Here is a 25,816-nt window from a genome sequence, read left to right as displayed (position 1 = left end):
TCACCTACATACACACACTTTCCTTTTCTGAAGAGAGGGTCTGAAAGGACAGAGGGAGTCTTAAAGGCCCCCTGAGGCAAATTTGTGCTAATGGGCGGTATAAATGAACTTGTCTTGTTAGCGCTCCTACAATAGTCTCCATATCCATGGCGCGGCTGTCAGTTATGGTAGAGATCATAAAACATGTCAGGCAGTTTCTCACACTGTTTCCTAATCCGTCGCTTTGTATGAGATCGAAAGTGCAAAGTAGAGCCTGGGACCGCGTGCCGTGACGATAACAATAAAGCCAATGTTGTAGAGTCTTCTAGGACACCGAGAGAAGCGGAAGAGCTTCGATAACTTACTTATCGAGGCGGCCTCATAGACAGCGGATAGCACATATGCTGTGTTATCAACAGCAGTGTGGCATGACGGCCCATTCTTTTATTACATGGGAGTGATAACGCCAACCGGGCCTGCACCGTCTGGGCCTTTCAGCTCCCTAATTCTACGAACCATGTGGCCTATTCACATGCTTCGACATTTCGATTTTCAGCTGTTATTTTTCTAATGTTTCCATTTGGTCGCTTTTTCCAAAATGGCTACTCATCAGACAGATCTAAACTGACTCACAAGAGTCAGAGTCATTCATTACTCTCCAAAAATTCCAGTGTAGAACATAAAGAGCACCACACCTGGGGTTTAAAAACAGTACTCAAGGAGTCTTCAGCTTCCTCAGTGTTTCCATAAACACAGAAGTCACAACTCTTACTTTGACAAAGTTAAGGTCACTTTCATTGTGACTCTTTCCTTGTTCCTTTTATTACTAACGTCACTGGAAAGTGCTAAAACTTTGTGTTACAAGTCCTCAAAAAACGGCAATATCGGTCCTAAAGATTGCTAACATTAGCCACCATGAGCTAATGGTCATACCAGACCAAGCATGACTAGAAGCAACAATGTATGAATTCAACTCTTTGTTTATAAGGGGCTATTTTTTTCTTTCAAAAGTTACATAGTCATGCTTTAAATTGAATTAATGTATTAACAACACGCATTATGACATGTTACACAAGATGATGATGATTGTACTGTACACGAGGGGTCTGCATGGCCAAACCAGTGACGTAGCTGGCTGTAGCAGCTTTGCATTAACTGTGAAGTTAAAACTTAATCATGCCGTCAAAACATCACAGCCGGCTGTCACACATTGTCCGTGCACAACACAGTCCAACTCCGGCTGATGTTACTGGCAGTTGTAACGCAAACAAAAGCCAATCAAAGGAGAGATGTGACGAATGACAGCTTGTTCGTGTAAAACTATCTTTGTACTGAATATCTCTCTGTGAGTCTCTAAAATATCAGAACATTATTTGCAAAACTGGTGTCCAAGGAAAAAGCGCCACAACACACGACCACCAGAAGTATAAACGATGAAGTAACACCGAGAAGACATCGGAAATGAAACAGCTGTACTTTTTAGCTTTTATTTTTTTCCACTGGTCAAGTCTGAGGCTCACTTGTAATGGAAAACACGCAAAATAAAACATTTGCTGCATCTAGAGAGCGAGCAGACACAGGTCCAGAGGGTGTTTTGGCACAATTTCACCCACTGACAAGGTGCATTGTGTAACAGGTTTATTTAAAAATATTAGGAACAGCAGAGTAACCACTGAAATGTACGTCAAAACGGACAAATTACACACACATGAAAAATCTCTTAAAACAATAGTGTCAAACAGCCATAAAAACAGTAATATTTAGCATTAAAAAGCTACCAAAGGATGATTTTCCTCTGAGGTCTGATGAAACAGGATCACATTGGAGGGAACTTGATTCGCGGATTTTAATTGAGACTTGATTGGTGGTGGGGTTAGCTTGAAAACCCTAATATCTACTACCACACTTAATGAATTAAAACCATTTTCTGTACTTATCCAAGTGCAAAATGCATCTGCTAGACTATAAAAATACACAACTGCTTCAAAAATATATTTTTCTCTCAATCTGTAACTAAAATTAAACATTCTAGTAGGATATTCAACTCTGTCTGTGCTTTGGCTTCCATGCAACAAGGTGTTCAATCCACTTGTCATGCTACGACTTCTGGTCTTGCGTCTTCCAAAGATTTCAGAATAAATCTACAGTTCAAAAACAGAAGGCACTGAGATCACAGAGAGGCGGAGCTTTTCCCATTTCTCTGGTCGGTAGGTCAGAAGGACTCATCGTCTGACTGCCCCCCCAGAGACCTGATCTGCTCCACAGCCCCCCTCTGACCCTGCCTGACTGACTGTCACTAGCCTTCCCTTTCCCCTGTTCCTCGACCCCACAGACTCCGCCATGTCACTCATGATGTCACTAACACTTGATCCTATGGAAAATCCCCCGTGAGACCCGCTGCTGTGGGAGGAATGGCCGGCAGCGTAGCTGCTGTTGTAGCTGTGTCCGTGGGAGCCGTTGCTTCCGTGTGAGTTGCTGTGGTTGCTCTTGGGGCGGCTGGACCGAGTCTGAAAAGTCTTACTGAAGGGAACCATATCGAAGGAGTTTTGGCTACGGAAGCTGCGCTCAGAACCTGAGTCATGCTGGCTATCAAGCTTTGAGTATTTGTCGGGTTCCTCTTCTCCACCGACACCGGGGTCTTCTGCAGGCCGGGAGGCCCGACTGAAGGTCAGATCTAGCAGCCTGTCTTCACGCAGAAACTCCCTGACAGAGGACGGAGGTCTGGGGGGGGTGGTGTCGGCCGGACTACCCGGGGGAGCAGGCAGGATGCCGCCTACCTGAAGACAGAAGTTGGAGGTTTGATGAGAAAAATGGAATAACAGACAAAGTATTAAAATAACCTCTTTAGGAACTATTACAAATCACCAGAAGACACCACAATACAGGCAATACTCAAAACCTTAGTTATCTGTGTAACCCCGGTTCACTGAGTAGCATGAGTGACATTATGGGATACGCTCCCTTAAGGAGCCACATGAATGAGAACTTGGTGGCATCAAAAATATAGATCTTCAAATTTGAGATGTTTATACAATATGTCAAATTTATCTAATTTCATAATGAATCAATATCAGTTTTTTTTCTCTATAATGAATATTACAAAATAACTATTGTTGCACCATCAAATCAATTAATAAAATGATAAGTTGATTGATCAACAAGCTGCATGAGGCGATGTTTCATCTGTCTGTGGCTGACATGTCGCAGATACGGATCGACAAATATACAATCTTTATAAAAAGCTTTGATAAAGGAACATATGAGAAGTGAAAACATTAACAGTAAAATGAAATCCAAACAGCGTTGAATGGGAATTGTGTGAGAACAAAACTCTATTTTGACTCGGGGTGAGTAACAGATCACCCACAACACGACACAAAGAAATGACGGGAAAAGTGACCGGAGACGCATAATGAAACTGAAACACTCTTTAAACTTGATGCAACTCAGCAGTGTTGCAGGCAAGGAGGCAAGTTTGTGGTGCTGTTAGAATGCAACATTGGCGACATGGATTTTTGGGGGTTGTTAACAAACTCAGTGCGAACATGAAACTGAAGGTATAACACCATCACGTCGCACTTTCAAACATTTCCCAATCATCGCCTTTGCATACCCTTATTGAAGACGGCGCGTCAGTCTTTGCCTCCCGATGCTCTAACCCTCCAGGCAGTGACGCCGCGCCGTCCACATGCGGTCCTACTGTGGAGGAGAGCTGAGGTCTTCCTGGAGGGGGGAAATCCGACTTGTCGATTCCAGCCATTGAAGCGAGCTGACCAAGGCTACAAAAGAAGAAAGAAAGAGGTGAAGTTAATTTAAGTCAAAGGTCACATAAATGTCATTCAGGCACTACTGAAGTGTATGCCGAAATAATCTGACAGGGTGAATTGGTAAAAGTACATACAGGCTACCCCCTTTTCCATGTAAATGAAATACCAAGAGGAGGCCACATCCATTAAGATGAAGTACTTGAAGATGTAAGTGGTAGTAGATGCCCTGGTAAGAATGGCTTCCATAGCTACAAGCCTCTTTGCGCATATTGTGTGTTTATACTGTAATATTGCAGGATTATAAAGCAATAGTTTACTAATACAAATGAGTATGAAGCGCTGCTGACTAATGAGCAGGACTGCAAGGATACTTGGTTTGATTATGTTCACTGAATAAAAAGAAGGAGCGACTGCTCCCCACCTATTTACTGCACCTCATGGTCTCGGTTTCAAAACAACTCAGCATCCTTTAATGGCCATCGACCATGAAACAAGGTGAACCATCAAAGAAATGCATTCAAATCACAATAAAAAATGACGAAATAGAGAACAGGCTGAAATTTAGCAAAGGAAAGTGGTGGTTGTGTCAGAGTGAAACTCTGAACTGGACTCAGTGCCAGGTTTCTAACTGGAGGGAGCCAACCGGACCAGAACAAACAGACCAGTGTTTTTAAAGGTTATCTCAGAACGAAACAGAAATCCTCCATTTACAGTAAAGAGGCGATGTACAAAAAGTAGCCCAGCCTTTTGCCATGAGTCACATGAGAGGCTGTCCTTTTCATGAACTATACAATCTTTGTAAAAAGAGAAGCATTTGCTACTTCTTTAATGTAAAAAAAAGAATGATATGATTGTAAGTTAAGTCCCCTCAGCAGTTTTAATAATGAGCTTTCTTAAGGTATCACACCTAACTAAAAAAAAAAAAAAATCAGAAATAGATGAATGGATGATTACAGTTGTTATGGTCGTCCTACATTGAATACACTGAAAACTAACTTAGATAAAGGAAGGTGTGATGAGATAAACATGAATAGTTTAATTGAATCCAAACAACTTTCTGTTGGGGATTCTGTCGGCCCAGGGTGAGTAACACCTGGTGGGAAGAGCAGACGGGAGGATGGAAAAACTGAATGAGCAGAGATGCATAATGAAACTGGAAGTTGTGTAGTCAAACAAAGACACTCCTTTGATCCACCTCAACCCAGAACCAAATCTACACGGTCCGAGTCAAAAGTGGGTTGAAAACCCACCCGGCGTCCTTGAGGAGATCCAGGAAAGCGTGGAACTTGGTAAACGAGCTCTCAATGCTCTCGAGGACCGCTTCATCTTCAAGAGCACTGAGAGCGGGCGCTGCTGATGCAGAGCCGCTGGCTGCAAGCGCCTCCGACAGGGAGAGGTTGTTGTCACGAAGACGGGCGTTGTCCAACTCACACTGAATAGAAACGACCAACAGACAGAATAAAAGGGCGTCTTGAAGCCAGTCTCTCGTTTCTTCATTTACAAAACCACTGACACAATGCAGCACCGAGAGCTAAAACTAACATAATCATCCAAAAAGCCGCTTCAGTGTGGCTGACCCACCCTCAAGCTATTCTAACTAAAGCTAGAACAATAAACTGGTGACTGCTGCAAAGACAAATAGCAGGGGAGGAAAACAGAAGAAAAATAAATCATATGTTAGTGATCATCACCTCCATGAGCCTCGACTCAGCTTTCAGTCTGGCTCTGCGCTCCTCTGCCAGCCTCAGACGACACTCCTTTAGCTCCATCTGCAGGGCGAACACACACACACAATTACACGGCATGCACCAAGTTCTTCAAAGTCCCAAAGCGTTGCCTTTTTCCTGTACACAAACCTCAAAATTATGACGATGTGACTCACCTGCATATGATTAAACTTCCGCCCGGTGATCCTGTCCTCGAGGCCAAGAGAAGGTGGTCCCTGCTCCACCTCCACTTCTTCGTCTTCCTCACCCTCCTCTCCCTCTGAATCAGACTCCACAGTAACCTTCACGGTAGCTGCACCCTGATGAGAACCATGCATTTTCAACAGGTGGTGGAAATACAGTTTGGCTATACTTGACAGGCTACTGATACATTTCTACAACGCTTTCATTCATTTCTACAGTAACACACTGTCCGTAAACACAAGAGAACTCACCTGAAAGCTTTGATCCGTCACACAAACTCCAGGAGGCATACCTCTGCAACAAAGGCATCCATCAACGTAATATCAGTCTTTGATTCACTGAGAGACACCTGGCGAAAGCTTTGTCAATAAAGGAGGAGTAATCGTGTGACATCAAATTCATAGTATGTTCTATTCTGGATGCTTGTGGACACGTGTTTCGATAATGCAGCCAAAAACTGTTTCAGAAATAATAAATACGATGTGTTGCATTAATACACGGAATACATTGGTTCACCAGCAGCTCCTCACCTCTGGCGTCCAGCTCGTGCAGCAGCACGCCAAGGCACATAACCGGAGGGGGAAGAGGGCTTCTGTGTCTGAGCATCGCCTGAACTCCGTCCTGCAGGAGATGTTCCTTTACGAGCGGCTGCACCAGAGAGAGAGAGAGAGAGAGAGACAGAGAGAGAGGTATGTATTAAGTTATGAGACAGCATGGCTCTCTTCATCTGTTGATATTTTACTACAGGGTATCTGAACCAAAAGTATCTAACATTGCTGGCCAGCAGAGTTCTTACCATGTCTCCAGATGACTTAAAAGCCAAGAGGTGAGGAGTCAGAAAGAGACAATTTGAGTACGAGATAATAGACACTATCTCAAACAGATCTAACGCTGAAGGTTGTGTTCACTTGTGCACAGGCTGGAGACATGCGGATGTGCATTTCAACTTTGTCTAAATGGAAAATCGGAAATCCTTTAAAGTTAGCAACTTAGACAGTTTAGGTCAGCGTGGGGAAATTAACCTTTATAGACACTTACAGCCACAAGATTAGATACTTTATGAGCCTGGTGAGGAGCTGAGGTAAAACCTTTCCTAATGTTGATAAAAAGACAAGATATATTTCTCTGGGATGATTATGTGGCCACCATCACAAACTCAATATATTTTGTCTGTCTGTTTGAAATCACGGACAGGTGTCTATAATATAGCTTTGTGAGAAACAAAACAATAATGTGTACTTATACCTATCCTAAATGTAGTTTTTCCTCTGACTGTGCCGGGTAGTGCTCGCCTCTTTGGACCAGAAGCTCTCTGTGGCTCTGAGGCTGCAGGCTTGATCCAGCAGTACTGCAGCACAACATGAGGAAGACACAACTATGAAGCAATCACACAAGTACACACCACTCATTCATTTAGACTCTGAATGATGGCATTAGCAGCTCAAGACACTCACCTCGGATGACTGTCTGTCAGCATTCATCAGTACTTTCTCTAGTAGAGTTTTGATTAGGACCCTGTCTGTAAAGGGAAAAATTTTTTTTTCACATTTTTGGGTTTTCAGATACGTGTCTGTACAATTACAGTATTAAAGTAATTACAGAGTTATGGAGCAATATTAGCAATTTTGCCAGTATGAAAACAGTACTTTGGAAACTGGGTTAGAATTAGAATGGAACAGGGACACGCAGGTAAATAAAAATCTAACAGTGCGCTAGTTTATTACACCCACAATTTCAAAAGTGCTGTGTGGAACAAACAACGTACCAATAACGCATCATGTTTTGAGCTTCAGGCAACTTCTTACCAATTAAAGGGTTACTGCGAATATCCAGTACGCAAAGAGCAGTGTTAGTTTTCAAGGCTTCCAGCAGACGACGAGCTCCTTCGTTGGACAGACCGCACCTCTGCAGGTCCAAAGCTGTTCAACCAATCACAAAACAGACACAGAAACCCTGAGAAAAAAAATTCCTACGACGAGGACAACAGCGACAAAAACAAACAAACTTTTCTTTGTCTCGTTGCATTTCTTTCAAACCCCCACACCAACTGACCTTTAACCCACAGGTCCTCTGCCACTTCATGCGCAAGAGCAGCGGCACCCCGGTCCCCGATCAAAGTGTTAGAGTTCAGGGTGACGCGGCGGAGACCTCCCATTCCCTCAAACTGTGGCTTCCGATACCTCAGAGACTCGGCCCATGCAGTACCATGCCTCTGCATTCCCTGATGCTGAGAATAAAAAATGCATTCTTTATATATATATATATATATATATATATATATATATATATATACACACACTACATGTATAGTCCAAAACACATTAAAATAGTATGGTTGGTAAAGTCTTAAAAATGGCATATCACACCTTGATGATGTTGGCCATATGCTCTGCACCTCTCCACGTGAGATTGCATCCTGTAAAATCTACCGTCCTGATGCTCGTAGAATACTTCACACTTTGGCAGATGACTGAAACATATGGAAAATGGAAGGTACATGCTCACACACAGTACAATCCTTTGAAGGCTTTCGGAACCAAAAAAAAGGAACAAACCCTGTGAGCATACATACCCTCTAAGCCCTCATCAGAGATTGGACAGTTAGCCAGAGATAGGTTTTCCAAGACAACACTTTTTGAAAAACCCTGAAATAAAAACAAAACACATATTTTTTACACAGAAATATGGAGAGAAAATGCTACCGAGCTTATAATTCTGTGCCCGTCTCTCTAAATAGCTAAACAAATAACAATATAATGGTGTAAACGTTACTGTTTACACTGCAGATCATATTCTCAGGCTTTCTTCTTTTTTTTTTTTACCTTTGTCAAGGTGATGAGGTCCCTCTCTCTCAGTGGAAGTCCATTGAGCTGCACAGTCTTGAGGTTGGGAGAGACAGCCAGACACTCTCTCAGGGCCTTGCACAACTTAAATGTCATGTCCTTAGAGCGAATGGCTGGGATCCTCTTCCTGAAGCTAGACTTATAGTACCTTCTATCTGAAATGGGTGGTGATATGATTAATGTTACATATGCAGAATTGGCAAATTATTTCCAGTTTAAAGGTTGAACTTTCTAATTCTACTCATCCTGTACTTGTTTCAATAACATGAGTGATATAAAAAACAAAAATTCCCCACTGTTACTTTTGGTATCAGGTTTATTGCCAGGCCTTACCTGTGTCTCCAGAAGCCAGACCAGCTTGGTATGTGCTACTTATTGCAATGTGGTGCAGGTGTTTGTTGATGCAGATGGAGCTGAGAATGGGAGGCCAGTCTGTGAGTTTGACCCTATCGCCATTAAAGTCCAGCATCCCCATGTCAAGGTTCATCTTAACAGCCGGGAGAGGGACCGACTCCTGTCTGGCACAGGCAAAGTCATAGAATGCCATGAAGTCCTGGGCACCCCGCCGCCGAATCTGAGCACTATCTTGAATCATCTTTGACCTAGGGACAGTAATATTATTGAACAATATTATATGAACAATAAGAACAATTCATGGTGCCATGAGATGTCATCTTTGGTACTAATGGGAAAACTGCTTTAAAACATCGACATTTCAGGTACGTATACTGCCACTTTCTGGTCGTATTAGTAAATATTTTGATATCTGTTAACAAAGATGGTGTTCCCATATACAGGTAGGGTAACACACATTGATAGGCATTACCTAAAATGGTAGAGACAAATAGGGCCACATATGTTTGATAGCTCTGTTATTATAAACAGATAGTAGTGATAGTCTATAGCTGTGTCTGTAGAGTCTAACGCTACACCTCTCCTGTCACTACCTTTCCTCCATAGCAGACCTCCCTTTAAAGATAACGGGCCACATATTTCAGTGTATCTCCACGTCAACGTTAAACCTCACAGAAATTCATAAGCTGAAATTAGTTTCTCGTATTCATTAGAGACATAGTAGAAATGCACTGTGTAGTAGTCAGCGGTAGCTTAACGAGTGGCGTTAGCAAGCTAGGCTCCTAGCAACCGTTGGTAGTGGAGGAGAGTAGCAGACTCGAGAGCTGCTATCGAGCCCCGTACACGGTCATGTTTTAACTGTTCTTTCATGTATTATTAAACAACATTGACTCCAACTGAAACCAATTATTGTACCTGACCAAAGGCTGTATCGTCGTGGCTCTGTTCCCTCGGTGGTCCTTGCCACAATTTGACAACTTTTGTTATTGTTGACGATGTGCACGAGCGCTCAAAAGTGGCGCTTGTTGTGTCAGTGAAGCCCCGCCCACATCTCTTCTTCACTGTGTTGTATGCGAGTTCAGCCAGAGCACTGCTGCCACCTACCGCAGACCATAAGAGACTTCCATGATATCAGATGTGTTTGAGTGGAAAGTCTTGTAAAATGATGGTTTGTTTTGTGTGGCAATATCAGAAAAGTGAAAGCAGAAAGAATACTCAAGATGCTGTGTTTAAAACTCATTTAAATGTATTTATGGATGACAAGAAAGTGTACAATAGATTTTATATGCTAAATGAATCCATAATTTATTCCAACAGTACAGGCATTATTTAGAATTAATTTAATGGAGATATATAGTATCCTACGAAAGAAAGAAATATACTTGATAAGTGCTATTAATAAAGCTTTAACCCTGATTATTGGTGAACGCTGACTTATATCACCTTTGATAAGCTTTCAGGATCATATGATAATATGGTAATATGATTCTATGTTATTTCTGCACATGCACATTTGCATATATATTTGCACAATGGATAATTAATATTGTAATCTACAGTAGTATATATAGTAGGATATGTGCTTTAATTTCCTTATTTATTATTCAGTTGAATGTATTTTATAATAAACAGTTCTTAGTCTCAGCCTGTTCTTGGGCTGCTGTGACATGTGACTTTTCACCAAAGGGGATCCATAAAGGCGTATCTTAGTTTATGTGTTGTCAAACCAAAAACGGGAAAACGGAAATGGGCGGTCGTATTTCCGTTTTTGGTTTCTGAATTCAAAAACGGAAAAACCACAGAACCAAAGTCAAAAACGAGCCGAATTTTGTTCCTTTTTTGTTTTTTCCTTTAAAACGAGACGCAGACCACAACATGTAACCCGGAAATAAGAATATTTCAAAATAAAAATGAAGGCAATATAATGACCGTATAGAAATGCTTAACGTTATATAGTCTGTGATGCAAGCACATACCAGGGTAACATTAGAAGAAAACACATTAATGAATATAAATAAATAATCCCGGGCCGATGAGAGTGTGTTAGCAGCAGTAGTAGCGATTTAATTTAACTTATCCATGTACACAGCAAGAATCAACTTTTCTATTAATCGGTGCATTGTTTGATGCAATACAGTTCGTGATATAGTTTAATCAAAGTCATTTTTGTGTTCACATAAATGTTGCTGTTGGCACTGATATTTCTTTGTCCACTGTATTGTGTTGATTTAGTGAACGCAGAGTGTAAGCCGGTAAGGATAAGCAAAGTGTTCACCCGTTCTACCACTAGATGGCAGTATAAGTGTATTTAAACCATAGATTTAGTCATATTTACCTGTGCTTTTGTTAATTATCTAGGTTATTGATACAGATGTATTTAATGCGGATTTCTAACTGGATTTCACTCAATGACCAAACAACTTTTCTTTTTCCTCCTTTTATTTTGGTAGGTTCAGCATAGTAGTTTGTTCACTAAGCCACTTAGTGTAGCTTCCTGTAGTTTAGTTTAGGTAAAAAACCTTTCAATAGAAAAGAAACAGAAAACAAAACCCATATTCAATATACAAATTTATGTAAACAGGCAAAGCATTTGTTATAGTTTGAGTAATAAAGCACCAGTGCCACATTATATAATCTAAACATGCCCTGCTATATTAATAAAAGTATAATTAGGACACCAAATGTTTTACATTTGAAATAGTTTTGTCCCCAAAAAAAGAATGAAATGATTCAGACTTCCATTTAGTGGATGTCCCACAGTGTCACATTACAGAAGAATCCTGTTGAACTTGATGTTGAATCAGTTTGATTATTGAACTGTAAATATGGATTGAAGAGGTTTAAACTGTGATTAGTTCAGCTGATATTCCAACAGTGCAAATATGAATCACCACATTGTGTCTGTGAGTGTTACACACTAACAGGACTAGGTACTAGTTTACATCACTCATTCAACTGCTTTTATACTGTAATTCAATATTTTGGCTGGCCAAGCAAGACAACAAATGCTACACGATTACTAAAGTGTACAGAGTGATATATTGATGTACAGTCTCCCTAGACCAATCCAAACCCAGTGTCAGTGCTACAAATAGCAGCAAGAATGTCTCTTTCAAAGTTACAGTAGTCTTTGTAATGTCCTGGAAGTTTCAGCTCCACCACGTTAATATCCATATCCTATCCACAACTGCACGAGTTTCCCAAGGATGCTTGGAGACGCTTCCAAAAAAGAATAGTCAATATTTAGATAGATAGATAGATAGATATAAACTTTATTCATCCCCAGGGAGAAATTAGTTTGTAGCAGCAGCAATTTACAGAGTAAAATATTACGTATGGAAATGTTTCCATCCTTTTAGGCAGCAATTAGTGTCAGTTCATTTCTATGAAACTCAACTTGCAAGGACTTCAGGACAACCATGTTTGAGCAGTACTTGTTCATGCAGTGATGTGATGTAGGTTTAACTTTTAAAAAAAAGAGATCAAATGCTGACTGTGATCATATCAATGCAACACGTTTCAGATCTCACCAGGTTAATGTTTATTGTAATGAAGTGAAACCAATGGCTGCCAGAGGGTAGAAAACACATGTCATTTCTGAGAAAGTAATTTGTGTGAGTGTTTTTGACTTGGCGTCATGGGGTCACTTACCTGTGGTGTGCACTGTACATCAGATGCTCTTGTAAAGAGGAGGGGAATTGTGTCTTTCCTCTCAGTTAGCAAAGGCCAGATCGGTGTCTCTTTTAACCCCCTTCGTAACTGTTTCACTTGTCTTGAGGTTCTTCCAAGGACCTGCAAAACATTTGCATCACAACAGAAAAGCAAAGCAGCCTTACTAATCTTTAACTAATAGTCTAATTAGCATTACTTAATAAACTCATCAACATCCATCTGTGTATGTCACAATAAAGACAAAAATGTGAAAGACAAAATGTTGTCCTACATCAGAACTTCAACTCTGATTAGTCGGTCTGGTTTGTATGATCTGTTAAGTACACAGATCAGAATACTCACAGCATGGAGGAGCAGTTTGTCCAGCAGCCATCTTCTGTTGTCAGATGTGACTGCAGGCAAATCCCAGGACAGTGCCAACTCATTAATTAGGTTATTTTCTTCAGATGACATATCTGCTGTCCCCTCCAGCTAATAGTGACAATTCGAATTAGAATAGATTAGAATTCCTGATTTCTCAAGACTTGCATAATATTCAGATTTGATATACGACAAATAGGGAGAGGACAACTTGTCAATAACTATCAATTACGTGGTTGACAACACCCACTGGTCTCAAACCACATCACAAATAATAATAAGGGATAATTTTGTATCCCTTTTAAACAGCATGTTGGGAACCTGTTAAAACTGTGTTTGCTCTAAAAACACATTTTACATGATGACATCAGTCACTATAATTACATGTTTTAAAGAAATGTACTTTACTACGTTTATGGTTTTAATATTGCTTCAGCACCCCCTGCTGGTTTAAATTAGTAAACTATGTGATTGTGGTATTATAAATATCTGCCAAAAATTTCTGACATCAGGTATTACTTTTATTGTCCTTGCCCCGAATTTTTATCATTAAAATCTTACAGGAAAAATGTATTTTACCACTTTGATTGTCTCACGGATGTCAAGGTCAGCACACTCCTTAATATCTATTATGGCTTCTTCTGGGGATCCACCAAAGAGCACATGCAGGATAGCTGGGCTGAGTCCTCCCAGGCATGGCCCACTATGGAGGAATGAATGACCAATCATTCGGCCAGCAACAACAAAGAAGTCACTCTCCAAAAGGGAATGCCAAGTGGAGGGAATCAGATGATCTTGTTCCCCCTCAAAAAGAAGAGTTCCTCCTGGTACTTCAATTAAAAGAGAAAAGTGAAAGAACATTGATAGTGCAGAATGTAAAGGACATAGATATTCAAACTTTCATACAGAATTAGTAAGGAAATATCAATCAGCCACTGAATACTTTGGGTGACCCTGTAGAAACCTACAGGGCCACAGCAGCTGCGTCACATTTGTTTGTTTTTTAAGGTTTTAGGTATTCTCTGGGTAAGTAGAGACAGATCTGTTGTCAGCCTGGAACTGGTGCAAACCAAACACAGAGCCCGATAGCTGACAACCAGCCATCAGCCAAAGTGAATATTCACTTACCAAAATTCATCTCAAAACCATACTGAAGTTTGGACATGATGCTTGCAAAGAAATGGCGAGTCACGCCATCACCAATTGCTGGATCTCCTGCAAGTGTGTAACCAATTTACCCTCGAGTGTGCATGTCAAGGGGCAAGCCCACTCAACATTAGCCCTCTTATAAAAAGAAAGGACTGTCCTCTGTGTCTCCAAGATCCATGGTAAGATAGAATGATTTTCCAGTTGCATGCCGGCTTAAAATGTCTTCTTTGAATCTCTTTGCTGCCTCACTGGGATTCGAAAGAATTTTCCAACCTAAAAAGAGTTTTTAAATTATTCCAATTAATACTGGATGAATTGATATGTAGAGAGCAACAACTTATTGCAATAAATCATGTAATGTTTAAATGATGTAACACACCTGGGAAGCCTCTCTCCTCAGTGGGATCTAGGTCAACTATCTCAGGAGCAGCCACATGTCCCTGAGAGGTGGCACGCAGTAGTTTGTGCTGCTGGCCCTTGTTGTCTCACTTCCCTGTAGTCTTGTCAACATGCCCACAAATCTACCTTCACTTCGGGAGGCACTTTCTGTTGTCGCCACAATTTCTACCTCACCACTGCTCTGTGATGGTCTTGGGTAAAGAGAAGCACGTTTTGTTATTGGGGCCAGTATATTTTATATTACATTACACATTCACAAAAACACTGCAACTACAAAAGAATGGTCATATAAATAGAATAGAATAAATCCATTCAAATTCAACTTTCCCTCAAGACCAATATTCAGGATCATACAGGATCATCCACATTCAAAATGCTTCACATCTTTTGGCAGACTCCAGAGCCTAATGCTTAATGTCTGATGTACGACTACTTGACAAATGTGACGTTTTAGTTCTGTAGAGCGATACCTCACGCATTCATCACTGTGAGCCTTGATTCTTGTAAAAGGGAACTCCTCTCCACACGTCACACATTTCTGAGGTGCCAACTAGCTCATTACTGCATTCTGGTTGACATGCCTGTAAACAAGATCATTTCAAAATGTAACACAAGCTATACTTGTGTAAATGTTCATACTCATGCCATACTCATGCCATTTTCATATGGGAACACCAATTTAAAAGTGAGGATCTTACAGGGTCCAGATTCAGGTTTCTTTGGAGTGGTCAGATGAAAATTGTAGCGTGACCAATCTGTGTTTGTGGATCTTTCAAATGTCTCACATGATAACCCTCATTGGGACATGGTATGATGATCAGTTGGCGACCGTGTTGTTCCAAAGATTTTGAGCAACTCAAATCCTCCCCCTTGTCTGAGTTTTTGATATGCCTCTAAAATAAATTCTCTAAAGTCATCTGGATCTGTATGACTACCTGGAAATAGAAGATAATAATCCAAACAACCGATCTAACTTGAAATATAATAACGTTTAATGTTTTTCAAAGGTAATTCAAGAAAAATACGTCTGTCAATCATGATGCCTGACTTACCTTGGAATGTAAGACGTTTTCCCCTAGTCCTGCAGCAGCAAGTCTATCTTTGGCGTGTCGGTTTATCCTCAATACAACAGAAAGAGTGAGTGTACAAATGAAGTTGTGCAGGCGCAGCAACAGTTCACCTCCTTGTCGTCCTTCTCCCTCCAATGTGTGGACTAAACAGTCTTGAAACCTCGGCTAGAATCAAGTGAAGAGGATAAGCTATAATCAATTATCTACAAGAACACGTTGCAGAAAAAACAAGTTGGCTAACGATATCATCGCACACTTTACAGGAATGTGATCTGACGCACAGCCTGAATAAATACAGTGCATCCGGAAAGTATTCACAGCGCTTCACTTTTTCCACATTTTGTTATGTTACAGCCTTATTCCAAAATGGATTAAATTCATTATTTTCCTCAACATTCTATACACAACAACCCATAATGACAAAGTGAAAACTGTTTTTTGCAAATTTTTGCAAATCTATTAAAAATAAAGAACGAAAACATAACATGTACATAAGTATTCACAGCCTTTGCCATGACACTCAAAATTTAGCTCAGGTGCATCCTGTTTCCACTGATCATCCTTGAGATGTTTCTACAACTTGATTGGAGTCCACTTGTGCTAAATTCAGTTGATTGGACATGATTTAGAAAGGCACACACCTGTCTATATAAGGTACCACAGTTGACAGTGCATATCAGAGCATAAACCAAGCCATGAAGTCCAAGGAATTATCTGTAGACCTCCGAGACAGGATTGTATCCAGGCACAGATCTGGCGAAGGGTACAGAAAAATTTCTGCAGCATTGAAAGTCCCAATGAGCACAGTGGCCTCCATCATCCGGAAATGGAAGAAGTTTGGAACCACCAGGACTCTTCCTAGAGTTGGCCGCCCAGCCAGACTGAGCAATCGGGGGAGAATGGCCTTAGTCAGGGAGGTGACCAGGAACCCGATGGTCACTCTGACAGAGCTCCAGTGTTGTTCTATGAAGAGAGGAGAACCTTCCAGAAGGACAACCATCTCTGCAGCACTCCACAAATCAGGCCTGTTTGGTAGAGTGGCCAGACGGAAGCCACTCCTCAGTAAAAAGCACATGACAGCCCGCCTGGAGTTTGCAAAAAGGCACCTGAAGGACTCTCAGACCATGAGAAACAAAATCCTCTGGTCTGATGAAACAAAGATTGAACTCTTTGGCCTGAATGCCAAGCGTCATGTCTGGAGGAAACCAGGCACTGCTCATCACCTGGGCAATACCATCCCTACAGTGAAGCATGGTGGTGGCAGCATCATGCTGTGGGGATGTTTTTCAGCGGGAGGAACTGGGAGACTAGTCAGGATTGAGGGAAAGATGAATGCAGCAATGTACAGAGACATCCTCGATGAAAACATGCTCCAGAGCGCTCTGGACCTCAGACTGGGGCGACGGTTCATCTTCCAACAGGACAGCGACCCGAAACACACAGCCAAGATAACAAAGGAGTGGCTTCGGGACAACTCTGTGAATGTCCTTGAGTGGCCCAGCCAGAGCCCTGACTTGAACCCGATTGAACATCTCTGGAGAGATCTGAAAATGGCTGTGCACCGACGCTCCCCATCCAACCTGATGGAACTTGAGAGGTTCTGCAAAGAAGAATGGGAGAAACTGCCCAGAAATAGGTGTGCCAAGCTTGTGGAATCATACCCAAGAAGACTTGAGGCTGTAATTGCTGCCAAAGGTGCTTCAGCAAAGTATTGAGCAAAGGCTGTGAATACTTATGTACATGTTATGTTTTCGTTCTTTATTTTTAATAGATTTGCAAAAATTTGCAAAAAACAGTTTTCACTTTGTCATTATGGGTTGTTGTGTGTAGAATGTTGAGGAAAATAATGAATTTAATCCATTTTGGAATAAGGCTGTAACATAACAAATTGTGGTAAAAGTGAAGCGCTGTGAATACTTTACGGATGCACTGTAAATCACTCATCACCGGAGCCTGGTCGAAGCCATGAGTGCTGCTAGCTAGTTTTTTGACGCCGTCCACAGGGATGATTTGCTAGGAATCAGTTACTTCTGTCTTGCTCCCATACTCGGGTGAGTGTGAGAGACTGAGGGCTTGAGATGGTGTAAATAGGAATGGGACAGCACTTTGCTGCAACATATCACGTTACCATGAAAACGACAAGAAATATGATGTATAATTGTGTGTATTTATTTTATACTTTGTACTCCCTGATTTGAAAGTCTTCAGGCTCTTTCCTCACAAGTTGAGCCCGCAGCTTCTCACTCAGCAGTACTGGTTGGATGGTGTTGAATGCACTGGAGAAATCAAAGAAAGTGATTCTCACAGAGCAACCGGATACGTCCAGGTGCGACTGAGCTCGTTGCAGCAGGTAGATGATGGCGTCGTCCACCCCCACATGCGGCTGGTATGCAAATTGCAGAGGGTCCAGTGAGGATTTCACCTGCGGCCGGAGGTGGGCCAAGACCAGCCTCTCCAGCACCTTCATCACATGTGATGTGAGGGCAACTGGTCGGTCGTCATTGAGGCCAGATGGTGTCGTCTTCTTAGGTACAGGAACGACGTCTTCCACAGCACCGGGACTTCCTCCTGCTTCAGGCTCAGGTTGAAGAGATGTTGCAGAACATCAGACAGCTGGATGGCGCAGGTCTTCAGGACCCTGGGGCTGATGCCATCAGGTCCCGCAGCCTTGCCTTGGTGGAGTCTCTCCAGCTGTCTTCTCACCTGGCCAGTCGTCACAGAGAGGGGGGTCATTATGTCGGTGGTGGCAGAGCCCTTTGAAGTGGAGGGCTCTGAGTCCATGCAGCTCACCAGGGGGGACAGAGGGGGAGGTGTTTGGGAGGTGTGGTGTGTGGAGGAGACAGATGAGGGCTCTGAGCTAAACCTATTGAAGAAAGAGTTTAGCTCGTTGGCCCTCTCCAGGGAGCCCCCTGGTTGTCTGCCTCCAACCTTGAAGCCGGTGATCTGCTTCATCCCTGTCCACACCTCCTTCACGTTGTTCTGCTGGAGTTTGGCCTCCAGCTTCCTCCTGTAGTGTCCTTGCACTCCCTGAGCTTTATCTTCAGGTCACGCTGGACTGTCCTGATCTCCTCCCTGTCCCCAGACCTGAAAGCTGCTTTCTTCTTGTTAAGAAGAGCTTTCAGGTCACTGGTGATCCAAGGTTTATTGTTGGGGAAGCAGTGTACTGACCGGGATGGAATGGCGGTCTGTTCGCAGAATTTAATGTATTCAGTGATACAGTCCGTCATGCTGTTGAGGTCCTCCACATGTGGTCCACAAAGCACATCCCAATCCGTAGACTCAAAGCAGTCCTGCAAGGCGTCAATAGCCTCCTGAGACCACCTCCTCACAGACCTGGTGGTCACAGGCAGCCTCTGCACCAGAGGAACATACCTGGGTGTCAACAGGATCAAGTTGTGATCGGACCTGCCAAGCGGGGGTAGGGCAGTAGCACTGTATGCATCCTTAGCATTAGCATACAGTAGGTCCAGAGTTTTATTGTTCCTTGTGGGGCAGTCAACATACTGGTGGAAAGTTGGCAGGGCTCTATCCAGAGTGGTGTGGTTAAAGTCTCCAGTAATAACCAAAAACGCACCAGGATGTTGACTCAGCAGTCCAGACACAGTGGAGTGGATGGTGTCCACTGCTTTCTCTGCGTCAGCTGATGGCGGGACGTACACAGCCACAACAATGGCGGACGTGAACTCCCTCGGCAAATAATATGGACGCATCCCCACGGCTAACAGTTCAATGTCCGGGCTACAGAAGCATTCCTTTACACACACATGGTCGGGATTGCGCCACCTCTCATTCACATACACAGCGATCCCGCCACCTCTCTTCTTGCCGCTCTGTACAACGTCTCTGTCCGCCCGAACAGTCCTGAAGCCGGGCACCGACGCACTGTGATCCGGAAAATCCGCGTGCAGCCATGTCTCCGTAAAACACATGACGCTACACTCACGGAAGTCCCTCTCGGGCTTTACCAGCGCGCCGAGCTCGTCCGTCTTATTCGCCAAAGACCTCACGTTCCCCATTACAATCGCCGGTACCGAAGGTTTATATTTCCTCCTCTTCGCCCTCCGCTTAGCGCCCGACCTGCAACCCCGAGCCCTTCTCCGTAACTCCACCGGGATCTCAGGCCTGACGCCGGGCAGCAGCCGCTGTCTGCTCAGCGCAAACAGCTGATCGCGGGAGTAAACAATGGCCCCAGTCATCTGTGTGGCTCTCTGTTATAAAGAGGGAGAAAAGTAGCAGAAAAGCCACGAGAAAATTTGAGAAAAAGTTACGGTCCGTTGTCTAACCATAACTTACACTAAACGTGAAGGAAAAAGAACTAAAGAAGAGAGGAAAAAGTGGAAAAAATACAAAAAAGTAGAACACACAGAGGAGCTGCTGCGACAGGCAGCCGCTGGCACGGCGCCATCTTGCAAGATCAAAGGACGTCAGTTCAGAAACAGACTCTATAGAACGGCATGACGTCACAAAGAGATGAAAGCCAATCATATACCTATATATACCCCAGACTTTAAGTCAACAAACTAGTGTAAGCATCGTGGGTGTATGATAAAGGAATTAAATCAGTCCAACACTTTTGGGTTTTTCATCATAACTTTAGTCAAGCTTCTAATCTTCTTCTCCCGTCACATTATCCCCATCACATCAAACCCCGTAAACAGCGCCAAATAGTGGTCATACTTGATCAACACAGGATTTCAGTCTTACACTAGTTATTGAGGACTTTCAAGAGACACCAGTGGAAAGAAGAAAGATAAATATGTATAAGCTAAAAATGAAAGACCTTTGGAAGCGTCTAAGGAAGGTAAAGCATCGCAATGATGTCAAGTCGGTCCCACTTAATGACGTTGAACAGCAGCCAAAGGTGGCTGAGCATGACAATGTCAAGTCGGTCCAACTTAATGACCTTGACCAGCAGCCAAAGGTGGCTGAGCATGACGATGATGTCAAGTCGGTCCGGCTTTCAAGAGACACCAGTACAGTGGAAGGAAGAAAGATAAATATGTGTAATCTAAAAATGAAAGACCATGGGAAGCGTCTAAGGAAGGTAAAGCATTGCAATGATGTCAAGTCGGTCCCATATAATGACGTTGAACAGCAGCCAAAGGTGGCTGAGCATGACGATGATGTCAAGTCGGTCCGACTTTCAAGAGACACCAGTACAGTGGAAGGAAGAAAGATAAATATGTGTAATCTAAAAATGAAAGACCATGGGAAGCGTCTAAGGAAGGTAAAGCATTGCAATGATGTCAAGTCGGTCCCACATAATGACGTTGAACAGCAGCCAAAGGTGGCTGAGCATGACAATGTCAAGTCGGTCCAACTTAATGACCTTGAACAGCAGCCAAAGGTGGCTGAGCATGACAATGTCAAGTCGGTCCAACTTAATGACCTTGAACAGCAGCTAAAGGTGATTGATGTCAAGTCTGCCCAAATGAATGACCTTGGTCAGCTTGATGAGAATCATGAGATTTGTCCTGAAGAGAGAAGTTGGTGGTTTCGCTGTGCCAAAGGTCTACTGATCGCAGGAGTGTTTCTTGGCACCATCGCTGTCGTTGGACTGGGAATAGCGAAAATTTTAATCTATGAGTCTGATATATGCTACTCGCAAAACGACGTATGGTGATTAGCACAAAGACAACATGTTGTGAGTGTGATGCCCACCAATGTGTTGTCACATGTGTGTTATGTATTTTGTTTTCATTCACAGCCAATATGTTTTAAAGTGAGCACACTTGTTTATTCCAGCAATAGTTTTAGCAAACGTTTAGCATTTTAAGACCATCCTACAGTTATATTCTGTTATCCTTCATGTTCGAGACTTTCTATCAATCTTTAACTTTGAATCTCATAACTTTGAATCTCGTAACTTTCTGTCTCATAGTCTCATAACTTTCTGTCTCATTTAATTTGTTGTAATTCTGTTATGCTGTTCTACACATGACATCTATATATATATATATATATATATATATATATATATATATATATATATATATATATATGACGTCTAGCACGGCAAAATGAGGTGACCTTTTTATTTATCTACTTTTCTGTTCTTCGAGGTGGGTGTACCAGTGGGTGGGACAGGTTTGTTGTACATAAACACACACATACATGGTAAATCTGTAGACACGCCTGCATCACTCTACAAAGTAAATACATAATCATCACATTATACAAGCACAATATGCTCAAAAATCAAATGACAATAGGATTGGCCAGTAGGTAGAAACCAGAGTGCCCAAATTATTACTTGTCCAACAGAAAGAGTCAAATTAATCAAAAAAATAAATAAATCTGTTTTATACCACTGGCATCACTCCTCAGTGTGTTTTGCTGCAATCTTTTGATTGCCTTGCCATGTTAATGGATTTTTCCAGGTCTAGATCTTTTTCCATGCATTCCGAGTATGGAGGACAGAAATGACTTAAGTATAAATAAATAAATGCATTAATAAATGTTTGAATACAGAAATAAATGAATAAATATGTGTCTGTATGCTATTGAGGTGGGAGGTCCTAACCTCTGTCTAAAGCAGGATTGGTCACAGGAGTGTGATCGCTTTTGGTCCACTACTTCTGTCTTACACAGTAACGTTGAAGTTGGCTAGCCCGCAGACAGCTGCCATCTTAATCTTCACCTACAGGCTCTACCAACAACCATCACTGCTGCCTCCACCTGCAGATCCTCGCAGACACCTGCCGCCTGAACCTTCACCTGCGGCCATCAACCTCGGCCTCCACCTGAAGACGCTGCCAGATGACTCTAGCTCCACCTGAAGCCTCCTCCATCAACCTGCACTGCTGCCTCCTCTCCTATCGCCATGTGAAGACCATAGCGGAACAGCAAGGACCAGAGACACACTCGTAAATATCACCTCTCAGATAACAAACAGAAACATAGCTGTGTCATAATAACATGTCTGGGCTGATGAAGTAAAGCTGCCTTTCTGTTTACATCCTTCTTCTCCTCACAGCTATTTCCACACATTGACTGACTGTGATGCTGAACTTCATGGACCAGAGAGAGCTCTTCTTCCTCCCACTCAACTCAAGGTAGAGTTGATCAGCCGGATGTTCAGCAGTGTGAGCTATTTGGTAGTGTCTCAGTGTGTAGCTGTGCTTCTTCAGCTCATCTGATTTTTTTAATGGAGGGTTAGTGATGCGTGTTATTTCAATACAACACATGTTCTTTGTGGTTTCCTCCAGACCCTGTTGGACTTCACATCCAGATCCACCAGGAGCTGATAGAGAGCCGATGAGGACGATCCCTTCTTCCAGAGCTGTGTACCAGAGATGCTCCGTCCTCCTCCACATCCTGCACATTCGCCACCGACTCCTGCTGCTCCTCTCCCAAACTGAGAGCGCCCCTCCCTGTCTCAGTTCCACCACCGCCAGATTAGTGGAGGTCTGAAAGATGTAGAGACGGCCAGTTAGCTCGCTCTGTTACTGTGCACGTGTAAACCTTTTCACTGTTGCTCAATAAATGTCCATCATTCTCTGCAGTCATCAGATCAGTCGTTTGTGTCCACAAGAGTTAACATAAAACAGACACGTTCATATTAGAGATCATAGTCAGTTTTTTTTATGTTTTTTACTTCAGTTTAGCAGCAGATATTTTTACTTACTTTTTACTTTCTGATGAATGAGTTGATACAAATTATTTATTGGTTAAAAATGCTTACGTATGTTTATCACTGAAAAATACTAAATCATCATCTCTTTCATCATCACCATGTCTTTGATATATGAAATTCATGTCTTTAATGCTTTATAAGCACAATCATAACACATTATAATGTATCTGGCGGGCCGTGCATTTTATACCTGGGCCTTCACTGCTGTCTTACCACCTAATAACCTCATGATGGCGCCACAGCTACGGTTATTTGTTTCTAGGGGTGTAACATCATGTATTCGTATTAAACCGTTCGGTACGAGGCTTACCAACCGAACAATAATACTAGTGCATTTGGAAAATGCAGAAGCTTAAATTGTGGTAAATATAATGTTTTCGGTGGAGACACCGGTCTGTCTGTCTGTTTAGTTTCCGGGTCAGCGTCTGACCCCGGAAGCAAAACAAAACACAGCTGAGGCACGTATGTTCTGCGAGGCTATGCTAAACTAGCATAGTAAGGAAAACAACACGCACAAACTCACGCTACATTCTCCCCGCAGCGTTTAGGCAGCTGTTCCCTACTGATTCAAACAGGGCTAAGCAATCGCCACACAATCCCCATTTATCCAGACCATAATTATTGTTTGTAAAAGAAAACAACAGCCCAAACAGATTCAATTATCCGGACCCTCAACCCACGCAGGACGGTATGCTTCGTAATTAACGGATAATGCATATGGTCAAAATCGATGTAATTAACACAATGACGAGAGTAAACTCACAAGAACCATCACATATATTCACAACAAAGCATGACAAAACAATCCAGCAACACTCACACCAAAGAGCAAGGGCCATTCAAATATTATTTACAGCAGGGAACACTATCCATAAACGACACGATAGGCAAAATGAACACACTGCAGATGTAAAGAAAACAAAAGCAGTTTCACTTACCAAATGCTGTTCTATTTGTCCAGACAATCGTGGTCCTCCAGAAATCGGATGAGAAGAGCAGCAATGTCATCGGCTCTCTTGTTGCCGGTAACATAAAGCCTTATAACAAGGCGTACTATAGGATAATCTCATCACTGGTAATCAAGGCATCACATATATCACCTGCAATAACTTGTCACCTTTTTTCCTGGCTGGTTTCAGTGAAGTTTCTTCATGTGTGAGTCCACAAATATTTGAGACTTGAGATGAATCCTCATATGTTAAGTTCAACTTTTACTATTCAGTTTGGATACAACTTGTTGTATTTCTTATTTCAATCACAAGATGGTGCCATCATATTTAAAGCACAAACAGGTGACAAGTTAATGCAGGTGATACATGTTATGGTTTGATCACCAGTGATGTGATTATATTATAGGATGCCTTGTTATGTGTAAACATGTTTTTGGAAATGTATAAAAAGTTGTTTGTAACTTAGACTTCTTCCTTCTGACTTAGTAAAAACCACTCCTCCTCTGGGTGTGTTTGTGTGTATGTGTGTGTGTGCGTGTGAGAGAGAGGAAGAGAGAGAGTGTACTGTAGCATTGCATTTGCCATCTGGTGGCTGTATTGTTACAGTGCAAGTCAAAAGTTGCAAAGAAAGACAATACAGAGATTTTAAAGCCTGTCAAATTATTTTAATCAATATTAATATTTGCACAAAGAAATGTCCAACACCAGCAGAATGACTTAGTGGATCTTATTGATCCATGACAAAATGGAACAAATAACCTATCAAGACTGACAATGAGCAAACATGTCATTTGTTTGTGCGTTTTATTTTTCCAGCTCAGGGAAAATGTTCATTGTTTTGCATCATTTTCTTTTTTTGAATCATGATGAAAGTAGCATTGAATTGATTACATGTAATAACAAATTAATACATACAACTAATTAATTTCTACATTTATGAACACAATGTACAAGAAGAAAAACAACAAAGGATTGTCACCGGCCACTGTATTTTATTCCAAATAAGTTACAAACAAACCCCTAGTATAGTAGTGTGCTTAGTACCAAAACAACGTAGGTTTTGCTGTGTTCACATAGGCGTGTGAATGTGTCACAGTGTGTATATTACATGTGCGTATATTACACATTCATATCTACACACGTACATGTATGAAAGCAACAGCAACGTTCTGTGGTTTGGGCATCTGGCTGACACTTACACATTGGATACTTTTAGGCATATTTGGGTTTTCACGCCTTACTGACAAATATGAAACAGGACTCTGAATGACACAAATATAACAAGTAAATACATGATGTATACAACTAATGCAAATTAACCATAAACATGAAATATCAGATGAAATAATCAGCATTAAATAAATCTGTATCAATAATCAGAATCAGAACCGTTTATTGCCATGGTATGTTGAACATACAAGGAATTTGACATGACGGGAGGTGCATAACATTTAACAACAATCAACAACAATCAACAGTGGAAAGTAGAAACATTAAAATTTACAGAAAAATATAAAATAAAGTGGAACATAAAATAAAGTGAAATATAAAATAAAGTGCACAAACGAACAGATAACAGGACTATAAACAAGTGAGATGTAAGTGTAGTGTAAAAGTGTCGAGTGTAATAGAAGGGATGTGCAGGGGAGTGACCGGTAGGAAATTGTCCTGGGGATGACAGAGTCAGTGGGGGTCCCGGGCTCTGTTAATGAGCCCGACTGCCGACG

The 25,816-nt window shown here is 42.0% G+C and overlaps 2 protein-coding genes and 1 pseudogene across 12 annotated transcripts; 1 reads left to right on the top strand and 2 right to left on the bottom strand.

Annotated features, from left to right (window-relative positions):
• Window positions 1-1,452: 1,452 nt before the first annotated feature.
• Window positions 1,453-9,898, bottom strand: cep78 (centrosomal protein 78). Its single transcript, XM_076099397.1, has 16 exons — window positions 9,769-9,898; window positions 8,833-9,101; window positions 8,479-8,654; window positions 8,229-8,301; window positions 8,023-8,126; window positions 7,709-7,883; window positions 7,462-7,575; window positions 7,111-7,175; window positions 6,902-7,004; window positions 6,187-6,304; window positions 5,908-5,950; window positions 5,629-5,772; window positions 5,438-5,515; window positions 4,997-5,178; window positions 3,593-3,758; window positions 1,453-2,756 (listed from the first exon to the last, which is right to left on the bottom strand). Exons 2-16 carry the CDS (start codon window positions 9,092-9,094, stop codon window positions 2,202-2,204), a joined length of 2,358 nt encoding a protein of 785 aa, XP_075955512.1. The 5' UTR covers window positions 9,095-9,101; window positions 9,769-9,898; the 3' UTR covers window positions 1,453-2,201.
• A 1,510-nt stretch (window positions 9,899-11,408) lies between these two features.
• LOC142957475 (uncharacterized) lies at window positions 11,409-24,530 on the bottom strand. Of its 11 annotated transcripts, none has more exons than XR_012956138.1 (8): window positions 24,078-24,506; window positions 15,486-15,668; window positions 15,132-15,368; window positions 14,414-15,014; window positions 13,465-14,307; window positions 12,868-12,996; window positions 12,505-12,645; window positions 11,409-12,072 (listed from the first exon to the last, which is right to left on the bottom strand). XR_012956138.1 is itself a non-coding variant. In XM_076099332.1 (8 exons), exon 2 carries the CDS (start codon window positions 19,697-19,699, stop codon window positions 18,473-18,475), a length of 1,227 nt encoding a protein of 408 aa, XP_075955447.1. In that variant the 5' UTR covers window positions 19,700-19,711; window positions 24,078-24,530; the 3' UTR covers window positions 11,409-12,072; window positions 12,505-12,645; window positions 12,868-12,996; window positions 13,465-14,307; window positions 14,414-15,014; window positions 15,132-15,368; window positions 15,486-18,472. The 11 variants fall into 11 exon arrangements, 10 of the variants coding, with proteins under 10 accessions (XP_075955447.1, XP_075955446.1, XP_075955452.1 ...); XM_076099332.1 differs by having other exon boundaries at window positions 15,486-19,711; window positions 24,078-24,530; XM_076099331.1 differs by lacking the exon at window positions 24,078-24,506 and having other exon boundaries at window positions 13,465-13,715; window positions 14,014-14,307; window positions 15,486-20,900.
• LOC142957681 (uncharacterized) lies at window positions 16,199-16,922 on the top strand (annotated as a pseudogene).
• Window positions 24,531-25,816: the final 1,286 nt, after the last annotated feature.

The sequence above is a fragment of the Anarhichas minor genome, unplaced genomic scaffold (genome assembly GCF_050575085.1).
Source record: "Anarhichas minor isolate MPS153535 unplaced genomic scaffold, ASM5057508v1 ptg000025l, whole genome shotgun sequence".
Taxonomy (NCBI): domain Eukaryota; kingdom Metazoa; phylum Chordata; class Actinopteri; order Perciformes; family Anarhichadidae; genus Anarhichas; species Anarhichas minor.
Note: the sequence above shows the minus strand (reverse complement) of the source record. Positions and strands in the feature narration are given on the sequence as shown.